This window comes from Malaya genurostris, chromosome 3, assembly GCF_030247185.1.
Source record: "Malaya genurostris strain Urasoe2022 chromosome 3, Malgen_1.1, whole genome shotgun sequence".
NCBI lineage: Eukaryota > Metazoa > Arthropoda > Insecta > Diptera > Culicidae > Malaya > Malaya genurostris.
The window spans coordinates 240,097,129-240,120,127 of record NC_080572.1 but is presented as its reverse complement, the minus strand read 5'-3'; the positions used below and the strand labels follow the sequence as shown (position 1 = coordinate 240,120,127).

Here is a 22,999-nt window from a genome sequence, read left to right as displayed (position 1 = left end):
CAGTGGAACTACACTCGGCATTATTCAACTGGTGCTTCAGTCCATGACGAATATGAGGCTCCGCTCCTGAAGCCTGAACGTAGAATAACATCAACTAGTTCTTTTGTGACGTTCTGTTGGAAGACACAGCGTAAGTTTCGCTTCAAACAAGAACTATTGCGTCATAAAGCTGTTAGTCGTTTGCATTGGAGAAAAATACAACTAAAAGTGGACAACGATGAGGAACATTATGCAAAATCAGCCCTTCTAATGGCTACAAATGTTTTCTAAAGAACTACAGAGCTTGCTTTGGTAAAATCATTTAGAAAAACTTGAACTGCTTTGTGCACTGTTCGCAGTGTGAAATTCGCACCAAACGAGCGTAAATAATGTTAGCATTTAGCTGCTTTGCGTTCGAGAAAATAGTTCCGAACACCTAAACGCTCGGGTAGGAATTTTCATCGAATTTATTTTTTCAAAAACTCATAACTTTTGATAAAGTTGATCAATTTTTATGTGTCCAGTGTAAAAAAAAACAGATTTTCTTCTAGTTCATGCTGACTCATACGAAAACGGAACGGTCCAAAAACACCGGAGTTATTCCAGATCGCGTTGGGGTAAGGTCTTGAAAAAATAAATTCGATGAAAATTCCTACCCGAGCGTTTGGGGGTTAATTAATATTACTCCACAATTTAGCCCTTCTGAATGCCAGAAATAAATCCCATGCAGCATTTTGATAGCATTCTTCTCTTTCACTGAGATATGCAAATCCGAAACGAAATATTCGACATCAAAATTCTATATGTTACTATTTTTGTGGTTGGTAAAGATGGTCGGAAAATGAGCCTGAAGTGAAAATTCATCAACGGAGAGAATACATTAAAATTCGATAGTTCTAAGGGCTATGAATAATAACGTTATAATCCGCAATTACGGTCGAATCATTACTAATCATTTTCAGTGTCTCCAAACAAAATCAAGCAAAGAGTTAATTGGATTTCCTCATATATGTACATTAGTTTGATTTTATAAAATCTATTTTCATTTAGAATAGGTGTCGTCACTAATACATACAACGTCCAACTTCATGGTTGCCACGACTCGGTGCGGAACGTTAGCGCTGTAGGGAAGGGCACACAAGTAAGTGGCAGATTTGCTTTGTGCGCCGTTCGCCAAACGAGAAGCAACCGATTTGTTCGGAATTCTGCTCGTGGAAATAATTGTCAAAGGTGTTGAAAGTTGAAGAAATGGTAACCTTCGGTTCTTTTCAGAACCCAAAGCATTTTACAAAGAAATAATGAGATTTTACTTGGAATGGATGATTTATTAGTAGAACTATGTACCAAACTGAATGTGCATTTTTAAAGTAATCTGGCCCTTGTCGAGAGCAGTTCTACGTTAGTCTCCCGGTTATGTCTTCAACATTACCTACTACAAGTTTTTCATTTGTATCAGTTGTACTACACTTATGTAAGACGGAATAAAGGCGGGTGAATAATGCCAGAGGCATAACTTGACCGAAGTAAATACCAACGAAGTTAAATACCTTCCCTCAACCGTCATAATATCGCTCTAATCAGTTGATTGATTGTGTGAAACCATCCGAAACTTTCTGAACAATGGCCAGAATAACACTTGAATAAATAGCGTTATGAACCATTCTCAACAGAAGTACAACGAAATTCATTTTCGAAAAATTTTATGCTTATTGTAATGAGATGCGTTATGATTATGTGATAATTTGAGAGATACTCATGGATAATTTTATAGCAGAAATTAGCGCCATGAAATCATGAATAATTTTTCTCTTTGGTATAGAATTGGAATAGAACATGTGTGAGTTACGTTAAAAAATCTCTGAAGTCGCCTTATTTAATAAGCCAGATAGAAGTCATATTTGCATATTTGCAATTTTTAACGAAATATGACAATACGCGACACATTACGGAACAACCAGGCTTCATTCCCAGCCATTATGGAAATAACCAATTTCATCAATTTGACACAAAAACTTACTTTTGTATTCAATGAACGTTTCCGATAACAGCTTGTTGAAGCATCGTAAATACCTTCCGGTTTCGATGTCACGTTCGGTTTGATCAATACGTTCGAAAAAAAAAGTAAACACGCGGGAAGGTTAATGTCATTGCTCAGGGAAAGACAACCGAATTGATGACTTTACGGCCCCAAAACAATAACATGCATTTTACTATCGCGTCTCGACTCCGACCCTCGGGTAGCCATGGATCGATCAAGTTCAGTTCTTAATCATCGGTCTGCTATCTGAACAGAAACAATCAGTACTTTGAAGCGAAAAAGTTTGCTTGATGACTGTAACGAGCTCTAGCGCTGAACAAGTTCAATTAGTGAGATGCCTTTAATGGGAAGACGCCGTCGTCGAGTTACATTCGACCTTTCGACCGTAGCCCGTCTGAACGACAACAAAACGACCTGTTGAACGAGATGATCGGTGGTCGTACAAATATTTCCGCTTCTAAATGAACGCCCACGCACAGGCTTCAATTTTGGAGCAATGAGAGGAGACTCTAGCAGTAAGTTTATGACAGACAAGAATATGACAGCATCTGGGGCGTCACCGGAGATTCCGGGACCTTGCAGAGTGAACCTGTTATTACCGAATTGCTTGAAACTCGTTTGATCCCCGAACAAAAAACAAGACCATGGACGTCGCTGAGAAGATCGTCGTTGAAAGGCGCGCTGGGGCGTTGGGAATTTGCATAAGTTTTCCAAACAACGGCCAGGTTCCGTGACGCATGTGTGGCCTTTCGCAAAGTTTCTATGGTTTACTACTTAGCCCAATGATTGGTTTTGAAGTGTGTTTGTTTATATTCTGGTGGTTTTGTTTTCTATTTGATGAACATGACTCAGATTTTGCTTCCTCATTGCCGATGGAAGTCGGGCCAAGGCATGTCACTTGCGAGAGATCATCGTTTCATTTTTGTTATCGTGGAATGCGCTTTGATAAGACACACACTGACATACATATCTAGTCTAATCGGTTTTATCAGTAAATTTAGAAATTACTCAAAATGGGTGTAACCTCACAATCTACATTTTAATTCTCACTGTCGATCCCCGTACCTGGTGTCGTATCACGGCAATCGTCCAGCAGACATTCAATCCCTCGATGGCACCGGAAAGAGGCGTTCTCCTTGGCAGCGGTCGCACCCGGGAGAAACATGCTCAGGACGGCAATATCTTCGTTGTTTTCTTTGGCCCGTTTGATCCGCTCTCCGCCAACGGTTTTTGTCTTCAGCCGAAGTCGACTGTCGAAATCGGACGCGAGAATGTCTGTGGCCATGGTTCGCACGTGGGTTGTTCGCCGTGTTTCAAAAATCACACCTTCAAACACTTGTTTGTTGATCAGCCCTCGGGCCGCAGCAACGAAACTTTCAACCGCGTACTTTCTTGGACACTTTCTTACACTTTTGGCCCACTACGTACAAATAACGTGGTGCGTGGGTGCTTGGACTCAACTCACGACACTTTCTAACCCGTTTGTTAAAAAAAAGTTTGCTTCCTGCTGTCAACTGCTTTCCTACTCCTACTCCCAAATTGTCCGAAGGTTCAAAACCGACTTGGCGCCCACAATGTCGCTCAAACCCAACACCGGATTGGGACACTATCCTATCCACCTATGCCAACTAACGTAGGTTTATTTTTTTTAACTCGATCCCTAGCGGTAACAAATTTACCCGATTGCTAACAGTTCAGAGCGGCGAAACTACGAGACGATGCAATCCGTTCAAAAGTTCATTCATAACTGAAACCGGCGACTTGTGCCCGTGTTATTCTTATTGTGTCTCGTGCGAAGTTGTTTTCGTTGAAAACTCGCTAAAGCTCGATGTCGCGAAGAAGTGCCCGCTGAGCCCGGCTGCCTGTTGAGGGGTGGGCAGCTTAGAGCTCACGATCATCGTCCGACCGAACGACCAACCGACCAGCCGGCCGGCAACGGTTCGGGTGTAGCTCATTTCCTTTGCTGGCTTTCGGAATCGAGTTTTTTTTTTGCTTCAGCTCCAGATTGAAAGTTGTTGCGTGCAGCAGAGAAAAGCGAAACCGAGGAATCATAAGGAATACCCACGGTTTGAATTACGTCAAGTTGGCACGTATCGTGGAATTCGATTCCGGAATAGTTTTCGCCGGTGAAGTTACTGATTTATGAACCTCTTTGTGTCTGTTGTGAATCGAGTTGGTGTTTAGTTAGAATTACTGATTTGTGTCCGTTTCTATTATATTCGTGCATTCTGTGGGAATTTTTTGAGAAACTGTCTTTTTTCTAAAACAAAAGCAAAAACTCAGAAGCACTCACCTATCGCTGTCAAAATTGGTATAATTAGAAAACCTGTTCCCGATCTTTAACTTGTTTTGGCATTACCAATGCCTTACTCTTCGCTATACGGGGCCGGATATCAATTAAAAGTTTCAAACATAGAAATTTTGAACGATAATAACTAAGTAATTAGTTGATGGATTTATATAATTGAACAACTAATCGATTTGGAAACATTTAACTTAAAAACGTTTAACGTTTCAGTATTTCAATGGAACACTATTAAACAATCGATTGAAATTGACGAGCCAATCACAGAATGCCATCATGATGTCATTCTCTTGATTTCGCTCGCACGGCCAACGGTTTCGATCATTGCTTAACAACTCGAATTTTATTTTGTAGCAGCTCTGCTTCGATTGGCATAGGGAGGTTGATGCGTCATGCATTAATAAATACCGCATCGTTCTCCTTACTATGAATGTTCGAACAAAGAGCAATCTATAAAAATGTGCCATTTTATAATTTTATCTGTAGTCGGTTGCTGCCTGCCAACGAAAAAACAGGTAGCTTGTCCAGTGAATGGATGATAAAAATGAATAACATCAATTCGCTCGCTGGATACTCGATTTTGTGCGGTGTGTGTGGATGCCATTTTCCACCTGCTGCACGCCGTGTTCGCTTGAGGATATTGAATCAGTGATGGGCAATACAACTCATTCCAATGAGCGGCTCTGAACCGAACGCTCTTTCGTAAGAGCCGGTTCAATTGAACGGCTCATTGGTTCTTTCTCAATAAATGTCAATGTGAAGAAGCGATTCGAAAGAGTGTGTGTAAGAACCACGAAAATACACGAGTGGTATAAGCGATCTAACGTTGTGTTTCACAAGGTGTACGTGTGCGAAGATGATAATTGCAAGTTTATCTTTCGAAACGCTAGTGAAAACAATATTCCACTTATATAATCATTTCTATAATTATTTGCAACATTATTCGCATATGCGAACCGTTATTTTTCATGTGAGAGAATTCATTTTCTACCTACGTTATGTTTGTAGCACCCAAGGTTCTGTTTGAAACAATGAAAAATTCTGTTCTATTTCAAATAAATTAAAATTCACCGGAGAATAAATTTTCCTATGTATTTTGACAGCTTGATTAGAAAATATCATTTGAACAACAACGCAATCTACATGTCGAACTGTCGTTTGAAAGCTAATATTTTAATGCAGAGTGACATGGCTCTCTTTGAGAGCCGCAGTTCGTTTGAGCGGCTCGTGAGCATACGCCCAACACTAGCTCAGACTACACGAACCACGGTTGTCAAATTTGAGGAGGCAGCACGGCACGGATGAACTACGGTACGTAGCTTGGCTATCTTTTAATTTACTTCTCTTTACGTTTCGTCTTAGACTCGTCAGTGCAGAGCAGTTCAAATTGAACTGCTTAGTGCAAACTTAAATCTTTTAATGTTGAGAACCGCTGTTCAATTTTGATGAGCCGTGGTTCGTTCGCTCATTGCTACGAATCGGTTCAAATAAACGGCTCGTGAGCACTCGCCCATCACTATATTGAATACCGATCAGTTGTTGATTCTACGATAACTAGCAGGCCAATCTGGAACTATCGGCGATTAATTCTTCATATCTAATTTGAAGCGCTTGTATCTCGGCGTAATGTTGAAGGATTTGCCACATTCAACTTGATTCGAAAACATTGTCTGAGTATTGTAAGCTTAAAAATGGATTCATTTGTCAGATGCATATTTGAAACTACATTTACGAGCTAAATGGTAGTATGGTTTTAGAATACCCATGATATAATCAAGATTTGAGTTTCTTTTTATATTGAAAAACGTTCGGATTGGAATTTTCATCGATTTTTTTTTAAATTATAATTTCTGAAAGAATTAACCGATGCATTCAGTGTTAAAACAGGCGTGTTGGTAATGTCAGAGCCATGACCGGGTTGATGTGAATACGAATAATTTCCTTTAATTGAACGCAGATGTAATGAATAATAAAATAACTAACTCCATTTGCATATCCTGAAGTCACCAAAACGCATTCAAACCAATACACACAATGCATTTTTCTCAAACGCAAAGTAGCTGAATGTTGGTTTTGTTTGCACTGCGAACGGTTCACCAAACTGATTATTTGCCGATTTATAAATTTTTAGATGGTTTGACGTAAAGTCTCCATAACTAAGTTCAGTTTTGCAATGGCTGAGAGGAAACATATAATAAAGAAGCAAAATAAATGAGAAACTCACAGAAAAGACGATTTTCTAGAAAAAGATACACTCAGTTCTGTGAGTTCAAGTAAGTAATTTTAATAGTTCTTTTGTACAAATTTATAGCTCTTAAAAGGGCTTATTTGTAAAATTTTCACGGTCGTTAATTACTTTTCTGTGTGTTTTGCTCCAATGGAAATAACCAGTAGCTGAACCTTTGTTTGAAACGAAACTCACACTACGAACGGTTCACAACAAAAAACAAATTCGTCCCGCAGCAGAACCGAATGCTCAAATCTGCATCTGGAACCGAATTCTGAACCTCAAACTATATTCAGCAACTGCGTTCTTGATACTGGAACTGAGCTTTGGACCTGAACCAACCGAAATGGTGTATTTGTTTTACTCAGTGTTTCACTTTACTGCTCAGTCAACTATGCATGCAAGATTGAATGGAATATAAGAAGTGTATCGGAAATAAGCTATCCACATACATTTGTGTTGTACGCTTGTATTTGTGATGGTTTTTTATGCTCAGATCACAGTATGCTGTGCGTTTGACTGTCAGCTTTCGTTTGTTTACTTGTTTGTGCGGTTGAAATTCTGCGTTTTCAAAATTTCGCGTATTGAAAAGGAAGTGAAAATTAAGGTTCTGAATACATGGCTAAGTGTGAAGGGTATTACTATGCGAAAATTGCCGAAGCGGTTTGGAATTCATCATGCCAGCGTTAAAACCATCATAAATAAGTTTGGGGAACACTATTCTTTGGAGCTTTGGAAGAGGCAGAAAAACGCGGTTCTTCCAACCCGAAACTGGACCAGAAAGTGGTATATCAAATCATGAATAACAAATCAGTGTCAATACGTGATTTGGCCAAAAAAGCAGGAACGAGTGTCGGAATGATCCAATGTATCAAGAGGCGAAATCACCTGACCTACAAGAAGCAGAAAATCTCAGATCAAAGTGTAGGGGAAAGTCTTATAAAGCGCCCCTGCTAGCCAAAATGCCCCCTTTCCTTTCTTGAGCATTGAAGACTTTTCTGAACCAAAGTTTTATCATTAACACTATCTTTTCGTAGGATCTTTCTGCTATGCAAGTTTGGTGGTTGTCGTTCGCAGGAAAGTATGAAAAAACTAAAAACTTTCATTTGGCAGCTTTTCGATGTAAAGTTTTGCTTCGACTAAATAGATGTTTTATCCGCCATTTCTTTGACATACTGATTATCTCAAAACAGTAACATTTATGAACATTTCAAGCAGCATAATGCATCATTGTCGTGGGATAAAATGTCTTTTGTTGTGAGACATATTTTACGGCTGCTGGGGCATTATGTCTGAGGCGAGCGAAAAAAACTAAGAATGTGGCCGTTTTGGAAAATGTGTTTATATCAATCAATTCTCATCTTTTCTATTGGAGTCATTGAAAATTATGTTCCTCATCCGTATTGCAATGAAATACTTACATTCTCGAGGAAAATATATCAATACACTTGGAAATATCTCAATGCTTCCTTAAGGGGGGCATATTATAACACTTTACCCTAGAACAGAAGAAGCGAGCAGCAACAAGTGCCCGGAAATTGTATTCGCGTCTTTTGCAGTGTCCCGATGCATGCGTTTTGTTGCACAATGAGACTTATGTAAAGGAGGACTCAAAAACCCTTCCAGGTCCACAATACTTTACTGTCGTCGTTCGGGAGGATGTGAGCAATGCGGACAGGTCGATTCAAGTGAAGAAATTCGGTCGAAAGGTATTGGTATGGCAAGCAATATGTTCCTGTGGTTTGAAGTCAACCATTTTTTACACTACCGGAACTATAAATGCAGAAATCTATCGATCTGAGTGTCTCCAGAAGAGATTACTGCCATTATATTAGAAGCCAGTAGTACACCTCCACTGTTTTAGCCGGATTTAGCGTCGGCTCACTATGCCAAAACCACTCTCAATTGGCTTGCGGAAAGGGGTATGAATTTCGTGGAGAAAATTAACAAACCACCAAGTTGCCCTCAGCTTCGACCCATCGAACGTTACTGGGCAATCGTGAAGAGGGTCTTCAAGAAGACTGGCAAGACAGCTGGGAACATGCAGGAGTTCAAAAAAATTTAGGCTCAAGCGTCCAAAAAAATGCGATGCAACAGTTGTCCGGAACTTGATGAAGAGCGTTCGATCAAAAGTTCGAAAATTTGTGAAGGAATAACATAAATTTCATCCGGTTTTCATTATGCTCAAGTTTAATGAAGGATCAATTTTTAGTTTAAATAAAATATCGTTTTTATCATAATTTGACAGAAAAATTTGTGGATAACTTATTTTCGATACACTCCTTATCAAATGTTAACCTTTTGTGCCTACCTTTTACATAAGGCACAAATGAAATGTAATGTTCAAATACTTTTTAATACTCGAACTTTTTGATACATTTTAGAAAACTTAAATATTGAAATATTCGTAATTATGTCATACAACTGGAAATTTTTAATAATACTGATCATATTTCCGATGCAAATATCAAAAATAATGTTGATACGTTAGATACAACAAGAAATATTCAAGATCAAAACCTTATATTTTCTCTACACCTCAACACCGTGTTTAACGTAAATCACACACCGGCTACAAACATTCGTACTTGCACGGTGTTTCTGTTTTTTTTTCAACACGGTCGAAAACTCGTGCTCATGTGTGCTCGATGCCCGTGGACTTGCTTGTATTTTCACTCCCGAGCTTCGATGTCGTTTCTCGTTTTTTTTATAGCGTGTGCGAAATCGAACACCGCACGCTGTGTGCTTCGTTCGTAGAGGCGTTGTTGTATTTTCTCTTCAGTACCAACGTACCATGTACGTTTATTTTGAGATCAGTAGACCTATTTATTTGCAACTAATTTTTTAAAAAACACATTTTTAATCAACCTAGTGTTGTAATGATGCCTTTTTTATATACCTATATTTTCGAAAACATCACTAGAGCTTTCCTTCACTATTATCGGTGCTTCCGGATGCGAAAACCGGAAATTAGTAGTCCCAAAGTAGGTTTATATATCTACTAACTAACAAGATTTTCCAGCTAGATCAAGCAGTAAGTTTTATAAAACTGTGCACCTCGTATCGACATCGCTTGTGAAAAAATACTAATGAAATTGAAAATTTTCACTAATCGTTCTGCAACACCGGAACGAGAAATCGGGTCTAGTTAGACTTTTCAAAGAATTTTAAGACCTTTTATTTGCATCTTAGTTTGTAGAAATCGGTTGAGATATTTCCGAGATAATTGAGTGCGCATTTTCTCATGGATTTGCACATATAGATCTGTAATTTCGGAACCGGATAAAGATAAAATGCAATGGCGATCTATGGGACCATACAGCCTTGTATTTGAATCTAAGTTTGTGAAAATTGGTCACGCCATCTCGAAGCAAAGTGAGTGACAATTTTTTTTCATTTTTTGTGCATATCACCCTGTAATCCGGAACCGGAAATCAGATCGGGATATTATTCAATAGCGATTTATAGAACCGTAAGTCCTTTCATTTGAATCTGAGTTTGTGAAAATCGGTTCAGTCATCTCTGCCATACATACATTTGAGCCAATTTGTTCTGATTCCTGATTCCATACATACATACACACACAGACATATGCTCAGTTTGTCGAACTGAGTCGAATGGTATATGGCATTCGACCTCCGAGCCTACGTTCAAAAGTCGGTTTTCACAGTGATTGTATAGCCTATCTATATGAGAAAGGCAAAGTGAGAACGATTTTTAAGACTGTTAAAAATATGCCCGGTTTTTCCGGAATCGAAAGCCGGGAGCTGGTAGAGCCGAAAGTGATTCGTTTGACCGTCAACTGACAAGGCCTGTCGATTAGAATTGCTGCTGTGTTTTGCTTCGCCGATCTGTATAAATGTTTGAAATCTTAACCATACTTCACCCTGTAATTTCGGATCCGGAAGCCATATTAAAAAAATATGCAGGAATTTGGTATGACTTTTCTTTCAAATCTAAGTTTGTGGAAATCGGTTAAGCCATCTTCGAGAAATGTGAGTGCGAAAAAATGTTACACACACACACAAGACATTTTGCTTTGTCGACGAACTGATTTGAATGGTATTTCTTGAAACGTGAAACTTTTCGATATGAGGAAGGCAAAAATACGGGTCCACACATATTTCGATGGATGGATGGATTTTTACCAAATACTTCGAAATTCTGAGAGAACGTGTACCGTTTTCTTTTGGAATTGCTGAACAATTAATTCGATAAAATGGCACTCGACGGCTCTCTTCTCTTAAATGATCCATTCTCCATATTAATTCGAACAAATTTCCCATTCGGTGAAATGACTCATTTGACGAAATGATACATTCGGCGAAACTGCTTTCAGTTAACAGTTTTCGGTACAATGGCTTTCGAGGCAACGATGATCTGATTTCTATATAATTCATCTCTATATTTAAACAAAAACATGTTATTTGGTTCGAGTTAGAGTTAGAATATTTAGGCTACTACAAAACCAGTTGTGTATTTAAGAAAAACCGAAGACACTTTGATTAAACATGTTGGAAATCTTCATTCATTTTTATACCGGATAGATGATTACCGAAGTAACAAATTTTATTACAGCTCGGAATCTACAAACGACATCATATTTGTTAAATTGAACTGAAAGTAGCGTGATACTTGAGCAAGCTGGTCAAGTTGAATCAAGTTCTTCTTAAAAATTTTTACAGAGTTAGTTCAACTTTTTGGCCTATAAAGCTATCAGCCACTTAGTGATAAAAAACCTGTTTTAATAATTTTCTTCGATTCTTGTAAGAATAACGAGAATCGGTTTAGTTGACCGTTTATTGATAATGACCACCGATTGGAGTAGTTTTGAGAACGATTTAGATTTTTTTCGCGTTTTTTATTTCGCCCTTTAAGGTGAAATGTAGTCCCACCAAATTCGCACCAAATTTTAATCGCTTGAGTTGAACGAATGGTCGCACAAAGCAGAACAGGCAAAACCGACACATAGAAACCAAGAAAATTTTCAGCGATTGAGCGCAGTGGGCTTACCACTCGTTTTGTTGGTTTGTACAATAGACTTTGATTGATCGGTAATGGATTTGTGTTTCAATGTTTTAAATAAACAGTAATACTTGAATTGCATTCATTTCATTCAGTAGCTTGTCTAGGTGAATTTTTATTTTTGCTACAATTTTAGGTAACATTCATGATATTACACCACAAAGCTAAATCATTGCATTGCAAAACCCAATGCATAAAATCGTGTCATTTGCATTGTCGACACCGAACCCACTGTGCATTTCCTGAACAACCATCATACGAAACAGCAACACGCAAGCTATATAGAAAATGATGAAAAGTTTGAATATTTTTCAAATTTCGGTTATTTTGACTAAAATTTAATAATTTTGAGTTGCCTTTTTAGATTTTTTGTGAAATGAAATAAAATGTTTCAGTTCTAAAATCATCTTAGTAGAACGGAACAGTTACCGTTTATACAATTCAAAAGAAAATTAAAAATTCAGAAAATATTCAGTTGTGATAAATTAAATTGTGAAAACTCAAGTGTTTGTTTCAAAATTGTGTCTAGTTTTTGAATAATTGATAAAAAACGCGACGTGTGCTCTCCGGTACATTTCACCTTAAGTGATAGCATAAATTTTTCAACACACTTTACCCTATAATTCCGGAACCAGAAATCGGATCTGGATAAAATCAACGATTTCTGTACAAGACCTTCCATTTAAATGAAATCGGTCAAACCATCACTGAGAAAAGAGAGTGAGATCTGTTTGAGAAAATATGACCACTTTTTCCTGTGGATAGCCGAAATCAGTTTGTTTGGCCGTCTACTGATAATAGTCATTATGGAGTTGTTTTGAGGTAGGATTAGAAGTTTTTTTCGTGGTTTGTTTCGCCTCTCTAGCTGATGGTATAAAAGTTTTGACACACTTTACCCTATAATTCCGGAACCGTAAGTCGGATCCAAATGAAATTCAGAAGTTTTGTACGTATCATTGGAATTTAAGTTTGTAAAAATCGATCACGCAATCTCTAAGAAAAATTAGTACACATATTTTGATTCTTTTGCACATTTTTCCTCGTAACTCCGAAGCCGGAAGTTAGACCCAAGAAAAATCAGGAATTTTGTATGGTACCATAAGAGCTTTCATTTGAATGTAAGTTTGTGAAAATCTGTTCAATCAAATCCGAGAAGCACACACAGACATTTTGCGTACTTGACGAACTGAGTTGAATGGTATACAACACCGTTCTATATAAGGAAGGCGAAAAAACCTCGAACCGCAGTGAATTGGTATTCGAAAAGTTTCTGATTGCAACAATAAAAACAACTATAGCCACGACGAATCAATGGACAAAAATCACGATTAGTGAACCAATAGATCCTCAACATTCACTGGATAGTGATGAGGTCGTCTCTCTTCCAAAAACAATGGTAACAACGAGACCCAGTAAAATAATTTGAGAATCATAGTTACAAGCTGTTTGGTTTTTTCAAACGTAAACGTTTTACAAACGTTAATATTTATCCGCGACTGCCTAACACACGTTCCGACTAAACGTATTATGAAAAAAGCCTCTAATTATACAGATTGTTACTTCCGAAATAGGTATCTAACATGACACCGTTTACAACAAATCATGGAGACGCATGGTGCGGGGATTTCGCTCTTTGCTTGTTTTTCGGCGCCACTGTTCTGCTAGATTATTACCATACCGAGTCAGGCATAAAACGACAAATTCTAATGCTGCTAGGGTTGTCATAATGTCTGTTGGCGAACAACAGAAGACAAACCGGCGATGGTGGTGATAGAAAGTAACTGCGGTTTCATTCATGACACTTCTGTTTAGGTTGATCGAAGGTCAAGTCATAAATTTCGGCTGCTCTGGTGACGTTGTTTCGAAGGGTAGACATATCGGAACGGGAACGTGAGTTGCTTGCATCACGTCAAATTCTTTGCTTCACTCATCAATAACTCGACCGGGTTTGTGAGTCACGCGAAAGAAACTCGAAATTATTGAAGTAGAATGTTTACGATTATTTTCGTTCTGGAAGCAAACATTAATGGATTTCCGAGTTGTTTATATCGTGTATGTGCGAATGAAAAACCACGCTGAATCGGGAATCGATCGTGCTGTAGATGTCAAATAAACCGGTCCGGTCCCACTGTTTCATTTGGCGTTCTGCTAATTTGTGCGAATCGTCACAAATCGCCGACGTAGATAAAAGTTTATTATATATTCCGCCGCGGAGGAAGGGTTCCGCATTTCCACGGTTATCGATTGATTTATGCAAAACCTATTCCATACTTCGATAAAAGGTATTATTTATCGGTTCACTTCGGTGCGATTGCCGGGGAAAACATTTCCGGGGGTGTTCGCCATCCATTGGTGGTGGTGGTGGTGGTGAGAATGGTAAACAATGCGTACGTAGGGGGATACCTCCTCGATATGGTCGCGGCCATCGCATGGCTTCGGTTGACACTGATGCGGTGCGGTGCGGTGACAAGACGGCGGTCGTGTCGAGTTCGCGAATTAGAAATGGAAATAAATATCGACTGATCTGACACGGGCGGTTGGCACTGGAAGCTCGCCCGAAAATGGGTATCAGGTAATTGATAAAAGACTTATAAGGCGGCCTTCCCTCCCATCCTCCGATTGAAAAAAAAACGTGAATTTATCGTGAAGCGGAAAAATAGTAGATTGGCTTTTCGTATTCCCACTTGAAGTGTTGATTGTCGAACGAACAGTGATTGGCGACAGTTAAGTTTGTTTTGACTAGAAACAGTGTGCATTCGATTAATGAGAACATTTGCGGGCAAGGAATTAGAAAATCACAGTATCAGTAAATCAAACAATGCTTGTAACTGAAAGGTACACTCAACAACCTCTATAAGTCACCGTAGACCACTGACCAGTATTTTCTAACTCGAATCACCCTCGAATTGACAAGCTTGGAAAGCGAATTGCTGTTCCTTTGTTTTGCCACAGCAAACAGCCGTAAATTTACTCAAATATGAACAGCCCCAACCAAACGACAGCATCTTCCATGTAAATATCATTTCGTTGCCGTTGAATTATTCGAACCGATCGGTGTTCGAATCGGATCAGATCAGGGTCGCCAGCGCAGCCCCGTCATCATCGTCAACAATCGTCATGCGAGTCCTTTTGGGGGATCGTGTGAAACTGGCAGTAGGCGTTGTCGACCAATGCAAGTACATTCGATAATGCTTCACTTTGGCCGGTCAGATCAGTCAGGTCTGGGTTCTACCCGCCAAATTAGTAGATCAGTAATTTTACTAACCGAAAAACGGTTGTCGTTTAGTGTTTTTAGACTCCATAACGTCGCGTATTGGCAATAAACAATTATCTTAACGGCGAAGATAATAAAGTTAAAACTTAGAGTCTGTCAGGTTCAGATGTCAAGTGTCGATTCATCGTATTGAAGGTCAAGAACGGAATGGAACAAAGACTGAGCACGGTAGTTAATTTAACCGAATCGCTCAATTATTGCCAATCAGTTTGTGTCGTTGTCATGCCAACATTGTTCATTTGGTTTGTGGTGTTTTACGCTCGGAGATTTTATGGCATGCAGATAACCTCAATATTTTTGACAGTTCATTGGTAATGAAAATTTACGGGAGACAAGTTCTTGTGAACTGAGAAGAATGAACCGATGAGTTTATTTTGACTGTGAATTCATGGATATTATCATTTTACGCAGCGAAGAAATGATAAATTAAACATCAAAGATTGATGTCCCTACCCGTACTTTCAACAGTACCAAATTGGTCGAAGGTCGACGGCAGGGCGTATAAGTCCGAGTAGGTGTCATAAAATAACATCACACGGGCTAATTATTTATTAGCGCACTGAACTTTCCGCGGCGGTAGAGTGACCGTTTTTGGTCCGCGTAAGGTCAATATTGTGTACGTATGTTGTTTTTTTATGGTACTCGAGAGGAAACATCATCATGGGCTACGTTCGAACGCTCCCACAAGAAATTATTCATAACAATTGGTCTGGTCCAACACATGCCGAGTGGTTTGATTGTTTTGGCTTTTTGTGGTTAAATCGACCAAACCGTCCGGAGCGCATCAACAACGTGTAAACGTGACCAACATCGACTATCGTTTGGATGAGCAAAAGTGAATCACGGATGAGTTGTGCGAGAGTGCGGTTGCTGTTTTCTCAACCACGCTTCGACAGTAACTCGTCCACTTCGAATTTTGAACGCAATTTAGAACACGTGGGGACAATTTTAAGCAATCTATTCGTCATGTTTTGAATTACGAATCAATGTTTGTGAATATTTGATGCAATCGTTAAGTTTCTTTTAACAATTGTCTCACGAAATTGAAATCAACTTGTTCGAAACCTTGTTGGGAAGTGAATATTTAGAATCCAGTTAGAATCGTGCTGGCATCAAAACTCACATATGTTGTCTATCTGTTGGTGATCAGTAAATCACTAATATAGAATATTAATAACATAATTCGACTGAAAAAAAGGTAATTTCATTCTCATCTCCTTCGTGTACAAAATAATTTAAAAATCAACCCTAAAAGCTTCTGGAATTACGTGCACAAACAGAGGAAGGAATCAGGATTACTCAACCAGATGTTTCTTGGTGACATGGAATCATCCGTGTTGCCTGAAATTTGTAACCTATTTAAACCACATTTCAGCAATGTATTCTCTGATAAAACCTTATCGAATGATCAGATCTCCAAAGCTATCATTAATGTTCCTCGCCGTTCCCCGATTGGCCCCCATCTAATCATAACGACAGCTATGATTGATAAAGCGTGTTCTAAAATAAAACTATCTTCTAACGCTGGACCTGTTGGTATTCCTTGTTTGGTATTGAAAAAGTGCTCGAACAGCCTTCTGATTCCACTGTCGATGCGGTTTAATATCTCACTCAACTCAGGAACTTTTCCGGATATTTGGAAAACATCATATAGTTTTCCTGTTTTCAAGAAAGGAAATAAAGCTGATGTATCTAATCATCGTGGGATAGCCGCACTATGCGCTGTGTCTAAGTTACTTGAGAATATAGCTCTGGACTTTATCAAGCATAACTGCAATAACTACATCTCGGAAACACAACACGGTTTTATGCCAAAACGATCAACTACAACGAACTTATTGCCTTATGCATGTTTTATAATTCGATCCCTACACGCGCGCCTTCAGGTTCAGGGTTACCAGATATACGGATTTTTCAGTATTCTACTGATTTTCAAGTACATTGGCAAAATTTACTAAATTTTATACGGATTTTGCAAAAAATACTGATTTCATACAGGCTTCCTTAAAGTCTGTTTTTCCATGATATGATGCTAGAGGAACGTCATTAATCGGTTGGACAATCGGACCGATTCCGGCCGACAAATTTCACTGGGTTAAATAATTGAAAACGCTAGTTGAACTCAGTAGAACTAATTAACTCTTGAACTTCCATAAAGAACCCAAAATTTGTAGTACATGTCATAATTTTTAACGATAATAACCATGTCATTTATTGAGGGATTGATATAATTTAACAACCCATCGATATGGAAACGTTTAACTGTAACATGAATGGCAACGTCGTTTCAGTATTTCAATAGCGTACTATTGAAAAATTGGTTTGAATTGACCTATGTTTCACGAGTCAATCACAGCATGCCATAATGATGTCATCCTTTAATCACTTTATGGATTACAAAACAGAGTTACATCCATCCGCTCGCTGGATAGTCACTATTACGCGGTGTATGGATGCCATTTTACGTCTGCTGCATAGCGTGTTCGTTTGAGTATATTGAATACCGATCAGTTGTTTATTCGCCAGTAACTAACAGGCCAATTTAGAACTATAGGCGATAGATTTTTCGTACCTAATTTAAAGCGCTTGTATCTCGGTGATTTATTGATGGATTTGATGGTCTAGGCGTAATTTTAGACTCAAAACTTACTTTCGTGGAATATTTAAATACAGTTGTCAAATGGTATGTTAGGCTTCATTAAACGTTTCAGTCATAATTTTCAGAACACTTACACAATTTTGGAACACTGCAGTATAGTATGGAACATGTACTTCCGTACACGAATAACGCATCGAATCTGTCCAAAAACATGCGCTGTATGCGCTTCGTAGACTAAACTGGACTACATTTCCTCTTCCAATAATAAGGAGTGTTGTATGTTCATAAACAAACACTCGAAAACTGAGCTTTATTTTCTCAACGAAATTGTCTGAATCATTGCTTTCACAACTAGCATTTCAAGGATGATTTGCAATAGCCACCATCTTAGGAGTCAAATATTCTCGAAAAATTAAGCCAAATTATGCCACAAATAATCCTTCTAATAAAATGATGCGCTTTAACAACGAAAACTGCCTGAAAATCGATCAAATTGTATCCAAGAAACAAATAAAAGTACCTGTAGTCTACATTTGTATGACGAATAAATAAATAAATAAATAAATAAATTTGGAAAATTGCCTTAACTGGGCGGAGAAGTATCAAAAAAGAATCTTACATAATTTTCCACAATTATTTGCCTATTTTTTCAAATTTAAATCTGTCAATGGGAGAGTTCGAAAAGTGCATTTTAATGTCATCACGATCGGTCGTGTATCGTACACTAACCTGTATTTTTTTGCATTACATAATAAAAATTTGTTCAAAAACAAAAAAAACACGCCCTTACATAAATTATGCAATAATTGTTTTAAAAAAGATATAATCGATGTAAAATAGGTTATATGGATTTAAACAGATTTTTTCTCCTCCGACAACACCTCGACACTAGATGGAATACGGAAATTCAGGCATCGCTGTTCAGGTTGACGCTATCTATACGGATTTCTCCGCAGCCTTCGACAAGATAAACCACCAAATTGCAGTTGCTAAACTCGAAAAACTTGGATTCAGTGGATCGCAATTCAACTGGCTTCAATCATATCTTATTGGTTGAGAAATGTTAGTGAAAATCGAAGAATGCTCTACAACACCGTTTGCTGTAGGTTCTGGAGTCCCTCAAGGCAGTCACTTGGGACCATTTTTATTCTTGCTCTACCTAAATGATCTTAACTTTCTATTGAAATGCCACAAACTGTTTTTCGCAGATGATTTTAAGCTATATCATCTAGTAAGATCACCCGACGACACTATATTTTTATAGTCACAGCTTGAATTATTCGTGAACTGCTGTAACGACAATAGAATGGTCTTAAATGCCTCGAAATGTTCTGTTACGTCGTTTATTCGCAAACACTCACTATTTAGCTACGACTATGAAATTTCGCAGATTGTGCTACGACTATAAAATTGTACAGATTGATACCAAGTTGTATTTCAAAAGTCATATCGATTATGTGATCTCCAAGGCCTCCAAGCTTTTCGTTTTCGTCTTTCGCATTACTAAGAGCTTTGTCAATGTACATTGTCTTAAAGCATTATTTCTTCTTGCAATTTTTTCGTTGATTCTAATATTTTCGTTGATTCTAATTTTTTCGTTGATTCTAATATTCTTCGTGAATTGAATGTTTCATACGTAATGTCTCCTCGAATTAGGCCATTTGTTTTAACCGAAAATAAAGAAATAATACAAACATAAGAATTAGTAGCTATCCAATATAAGTTGTGTATGGCTGCTCATTATGGCATTTCACTGATATAATCACTTATAGACTTATTGTACCGTTTTATTTATATTTGTGCTAGTATTTTTTTTATTTAATAAGTCACTAGTACTATTAATATAGCATGTTCACATTTCGTTATTTTCGGTGGTTGGTCCTTAACAGTGTTACCATCCGCTCAGGATCTTTTGTGCACTTTGAAGACACTAGAGATGGGCAAAACAGTTTATTTTAATGAACCGTTCATAACTCTTGATAGCTCTACCAAAAGAACTAGTTCTCCTGAACCGTTCATTCGTTCTTGAGAAATTTTGAATGTTTCACCAAAAACCGTACGAGAGCAAATAATTATAATAATTACAAATGTCGGAATGATCCAGCGTATCAAGAGGCAAAATCACCTGAAGACCTACAAGAAGCAGAAAATCTCGAAACAAAGTGTAGAACAGAAGAAACGAGCAGCAACAAGGGGCCGGAAATTGTATTCGCGTTTTTTGCAGTGTCCCGATGCATGCGTTTTGTTGCACAATGAGACTTATGTAAAGGAGGACTCAAAAACCCTTCCAGGTCCACAATACTTTACTGTCGTCGTTGGGGAGGAAGTGAGCGATGCGGACAGGTCGGTCGAAAGGTACTGGTATGGCAAGCAATATGTTCCTGTGGTTTGAAGTCAACAATTTTTTATACCGCCGGAACTATAAATGCAGAGATCTATCGATTTGAGTGTCTCCAGAAGAGATTGCTGCCTTTATATAAGAAGCATAGTACACCTCTACTGTTTTAGACGAATTTAGCGTTGGCTCACTAGGCCAAAAGCACTCTCAATTGGCTTGCGGAAAAGGGTATAACTTTTGCTGAGAAAAATATCAATCCATCAAATTGCCCTCAGCTTCGACCCATCGAACATTATTCGGCAATCGTGAAGAGGGTCTTCAAGAAGACTAGTAAGGCAGCTGGAAATATGCAGGAGTTCAAAAAAATTTGGGCTCAATCGTCCAAAAAATGCGATGCAACACTTGTCCGGATCTTGATGAAGAGCGTTCGATCAAAAGTTCGAAAATTCATGAAGAAATAACTTAAATTTCATCCGGTTTTCATAATGACAAAATTGAATATAATTTCATAATCGTTATACTTTTGAAATAAAATCGAATTCTTGTATTCGGCAAATCCTAAAACGTAGCAGTTTAATCTACATTTCAAACATTTTTAAAAATTACGTATTTCGGATAGGTTATTAGACAGAATCAAAATGTGTCTTGAAATTCCCATTTTTTTCTCGAAATAAATGGCAATATACACTCAAGTCTCATTTTATGCGGTTTTTATACGATTTTGTGCACGAATTTTCAGATTAATGTGACGAATTTCGTTAATTTTCAAAGTTATGGAGTTTTCACCTTTCTTCTTAGAAATGCACGGAAGATTGTGACCTAGTCCAATTTCGAAAAAATTAAGTCGACATTTAAAAAAAAAATTCATTTTATGGATAACACCCGATCTCGATATTTTATGAGTTTTTAAGACATCCGGCAACAATTTTTTTCCTTAGTTTGCGTTTTTTTTATGTGAATTTTATAAGTTCTACGATTTTTTTGTATACCCATGAGCTAGAAAATTGTTTCTAAAACCAGAATTAGCCCACATAGACAGAACCATGCGCATCTCTTAAGCATCATAGATCCGAGTTAGATCCTCAGCTACATACATGCACTCCTAATAAAAGTATCAATAATATGGTATAATCAATACTCAAGTACATCCCAAGCATTTGGAATTACATCACAACGATATTATGTTATTTGCGGTTAACAAGAATGGTTGAAAAATTAACTCTCTTCAATTTCTGGGGATTTTCTTCCAATTTAAACTACTGTCGGGCGAGGGACGTATCCGAGGTGGTAACCCAACGTGTGTAGTGTGTATCGGACGGCTCTATTTTCCTATTTTTACTGAAAAGATCCTATTACTAGAAAAAAATTCTCGAACGGTTCCATGATGCGAGTAAGCTTCGACCTTTCAATAAATGACAGCACATATTTATTGTACTGAGCTGAACGGTTATGTGTAACCACTTGCATAATTCTAAATAGATTTTACCTAAACAAATGAACATTCCGAGTGACAGAGCGCCCTTCAGTTAATATTTTAGAATTTTTAAATTGATGTCCAATATTATGACAACAACAAAACACTTTTATCGTGCATTGTGCTATTGTCACCCAACACTTTTTTTTCGACCACGAGAACTGTTTATTTTTCTCTGAGCTCATTGCTGATTGTATGCAGCAAACTGTGGGCAATCCTTTAAAAAAGGGAAATCCTTCAACCGTCGGCGGACGCGGTATGACAGGTAGACCAGGCGCGTGTGTGTGTTTCCAAGTTTCAATGTCAAAGTCAAGACTGCAACGGAGTCAACCAGTCAGCCAGCCAGTCAGGAAGAGGGCACACTTTCGAGCGCATTCAGGCAAATATTCATTAGCAAGCTTGTTTGTCAGTTTCCCCGGCAGCTGCTGTTGCAAATCGAGTGGGTTGCTACGCGACAAGTGCGCCTTGCCAGACGTTCTGGGTAGCTTGATTTCGTTTTTCATTGAAAATCATCAGGGCGGTGGATTTCTGTACTGTTTTCATAGCTTTGAGGCGAAACCCGCTCGCCGATCGGGTTTCATCGTCACTTCTGTTTGATGTTTGTTAATGCCAGGCAACACAAAGCTGCTCGTGTACACGGGCATGAGGTACTGAATGGGATTGAGTTTAAAATCTTGAAAATTTTCAAAATATCTCTCGACCAAACCAAGTTGGCAGCTCAGCTCAGTGGATGTTTCGTTATGAGTTGCGAAACAGGTTCAACTATTCATAACAACTATTTATATTGCTTCTTTTCGGTAATCAACAGCCGAAACAGATTCATACTCAGATGAAGATGGATTTACACCCACGTTCTAACCAATTCCAAATCATCAGTACTACTACCATTCGTCATCCGTAAGCCATCAGGAACCAATTGTTAACAATCATTTCAACGAACGAATCGAATCGTAAACAGCTCTGAGCGAAAAAAAGCGCGATCACACATTTGTATGTTAATTGCAATATAATGGGTCGGGTTTTTTTTTAAGCCACTCATAAGATAGACCATGGTTTATTGAAAAAACCACGAGGATTAAGTTACTCAATAGTTGCAGAGCTTACAGTCCGGTCCGCACCAAGATCTTTCGTTTACGTCCAAGATGACGACGATGACAACGACGTCGGTGATCGCGGGCCACCCAGAATTACCATCTTGTCGTTGCTTTCCGTTTCATGTGGGATCAAGAATGCATCCAAAGGAAATGAAATGAAAGCGAAGCGATTTATTGAGGAACGAACTGTACTTCAGAAACAACTACTGCCAGGAAGTAAATCGACCGACTAATGATTGCCGGGGGGTTTAGAGTCGAATTTAATTAGGCATCTGTGTTTTTCTTCGCTTCACGGGAGCAGAACATAAGCCGCAGAATAAATTGCTTCCTGAGGACCGATTAGAATAAATATTCTAGAAAGGTTTAAAGGGTGAAATGAACGAGAAAATATACAATTATTTTGTATTTAACGTTATCACGAGATTTGAGGTGAATTTTCCTCGTATAAGATGCACATAAATGGAGCGTCGCAGCTGACGCAAATTTACGTGGAAGAACATTTAATATTATGTCTAAGATTTCATGACATGAAATTCATTTAAAAAAAATGAATGCTGATTGCGACCACCGCGACTTGAACCGAGAATCATTGGATCGCAAAGGATCGCTGTTAATCGACTTTACCACAGAAGCACACATCTACTTG

At 38.3% G+C, this 22,999-nt stretch overlaps 1 protein-coding gene across 8 annotated transcripts in view; it reads right to left on the bottom strand.

Annotated features, from left to right (window-relative positions):
* Positions 1-22,999, bottom strand: part of LOC131435793 (four and a half LIM domains protein 2) — a 412,903-nt gene that overhangs the window by 25,136 nt on the left and 364,768 nt on the right. Inside the window, exon 1 of one of the 8 annotated variants that reach the window (XM_058604001.1) lies at positions 3,083-3,762. The exons of the other annotated variants lie outside the window; for them this stretch is intronic. Within the exon in view, the coding sequence (XP_058459984.1) occupies positions 3,083-3,302 (220 nt within the window). The 5' untranslated portion in view covers positions 3,303-3,762. Of the gene's footprint in view, positions 1-3,082; positions 3,763-22,999 lie in introns of those variants that run through there. 8 annotated transcript variants of the gene reach the window in all.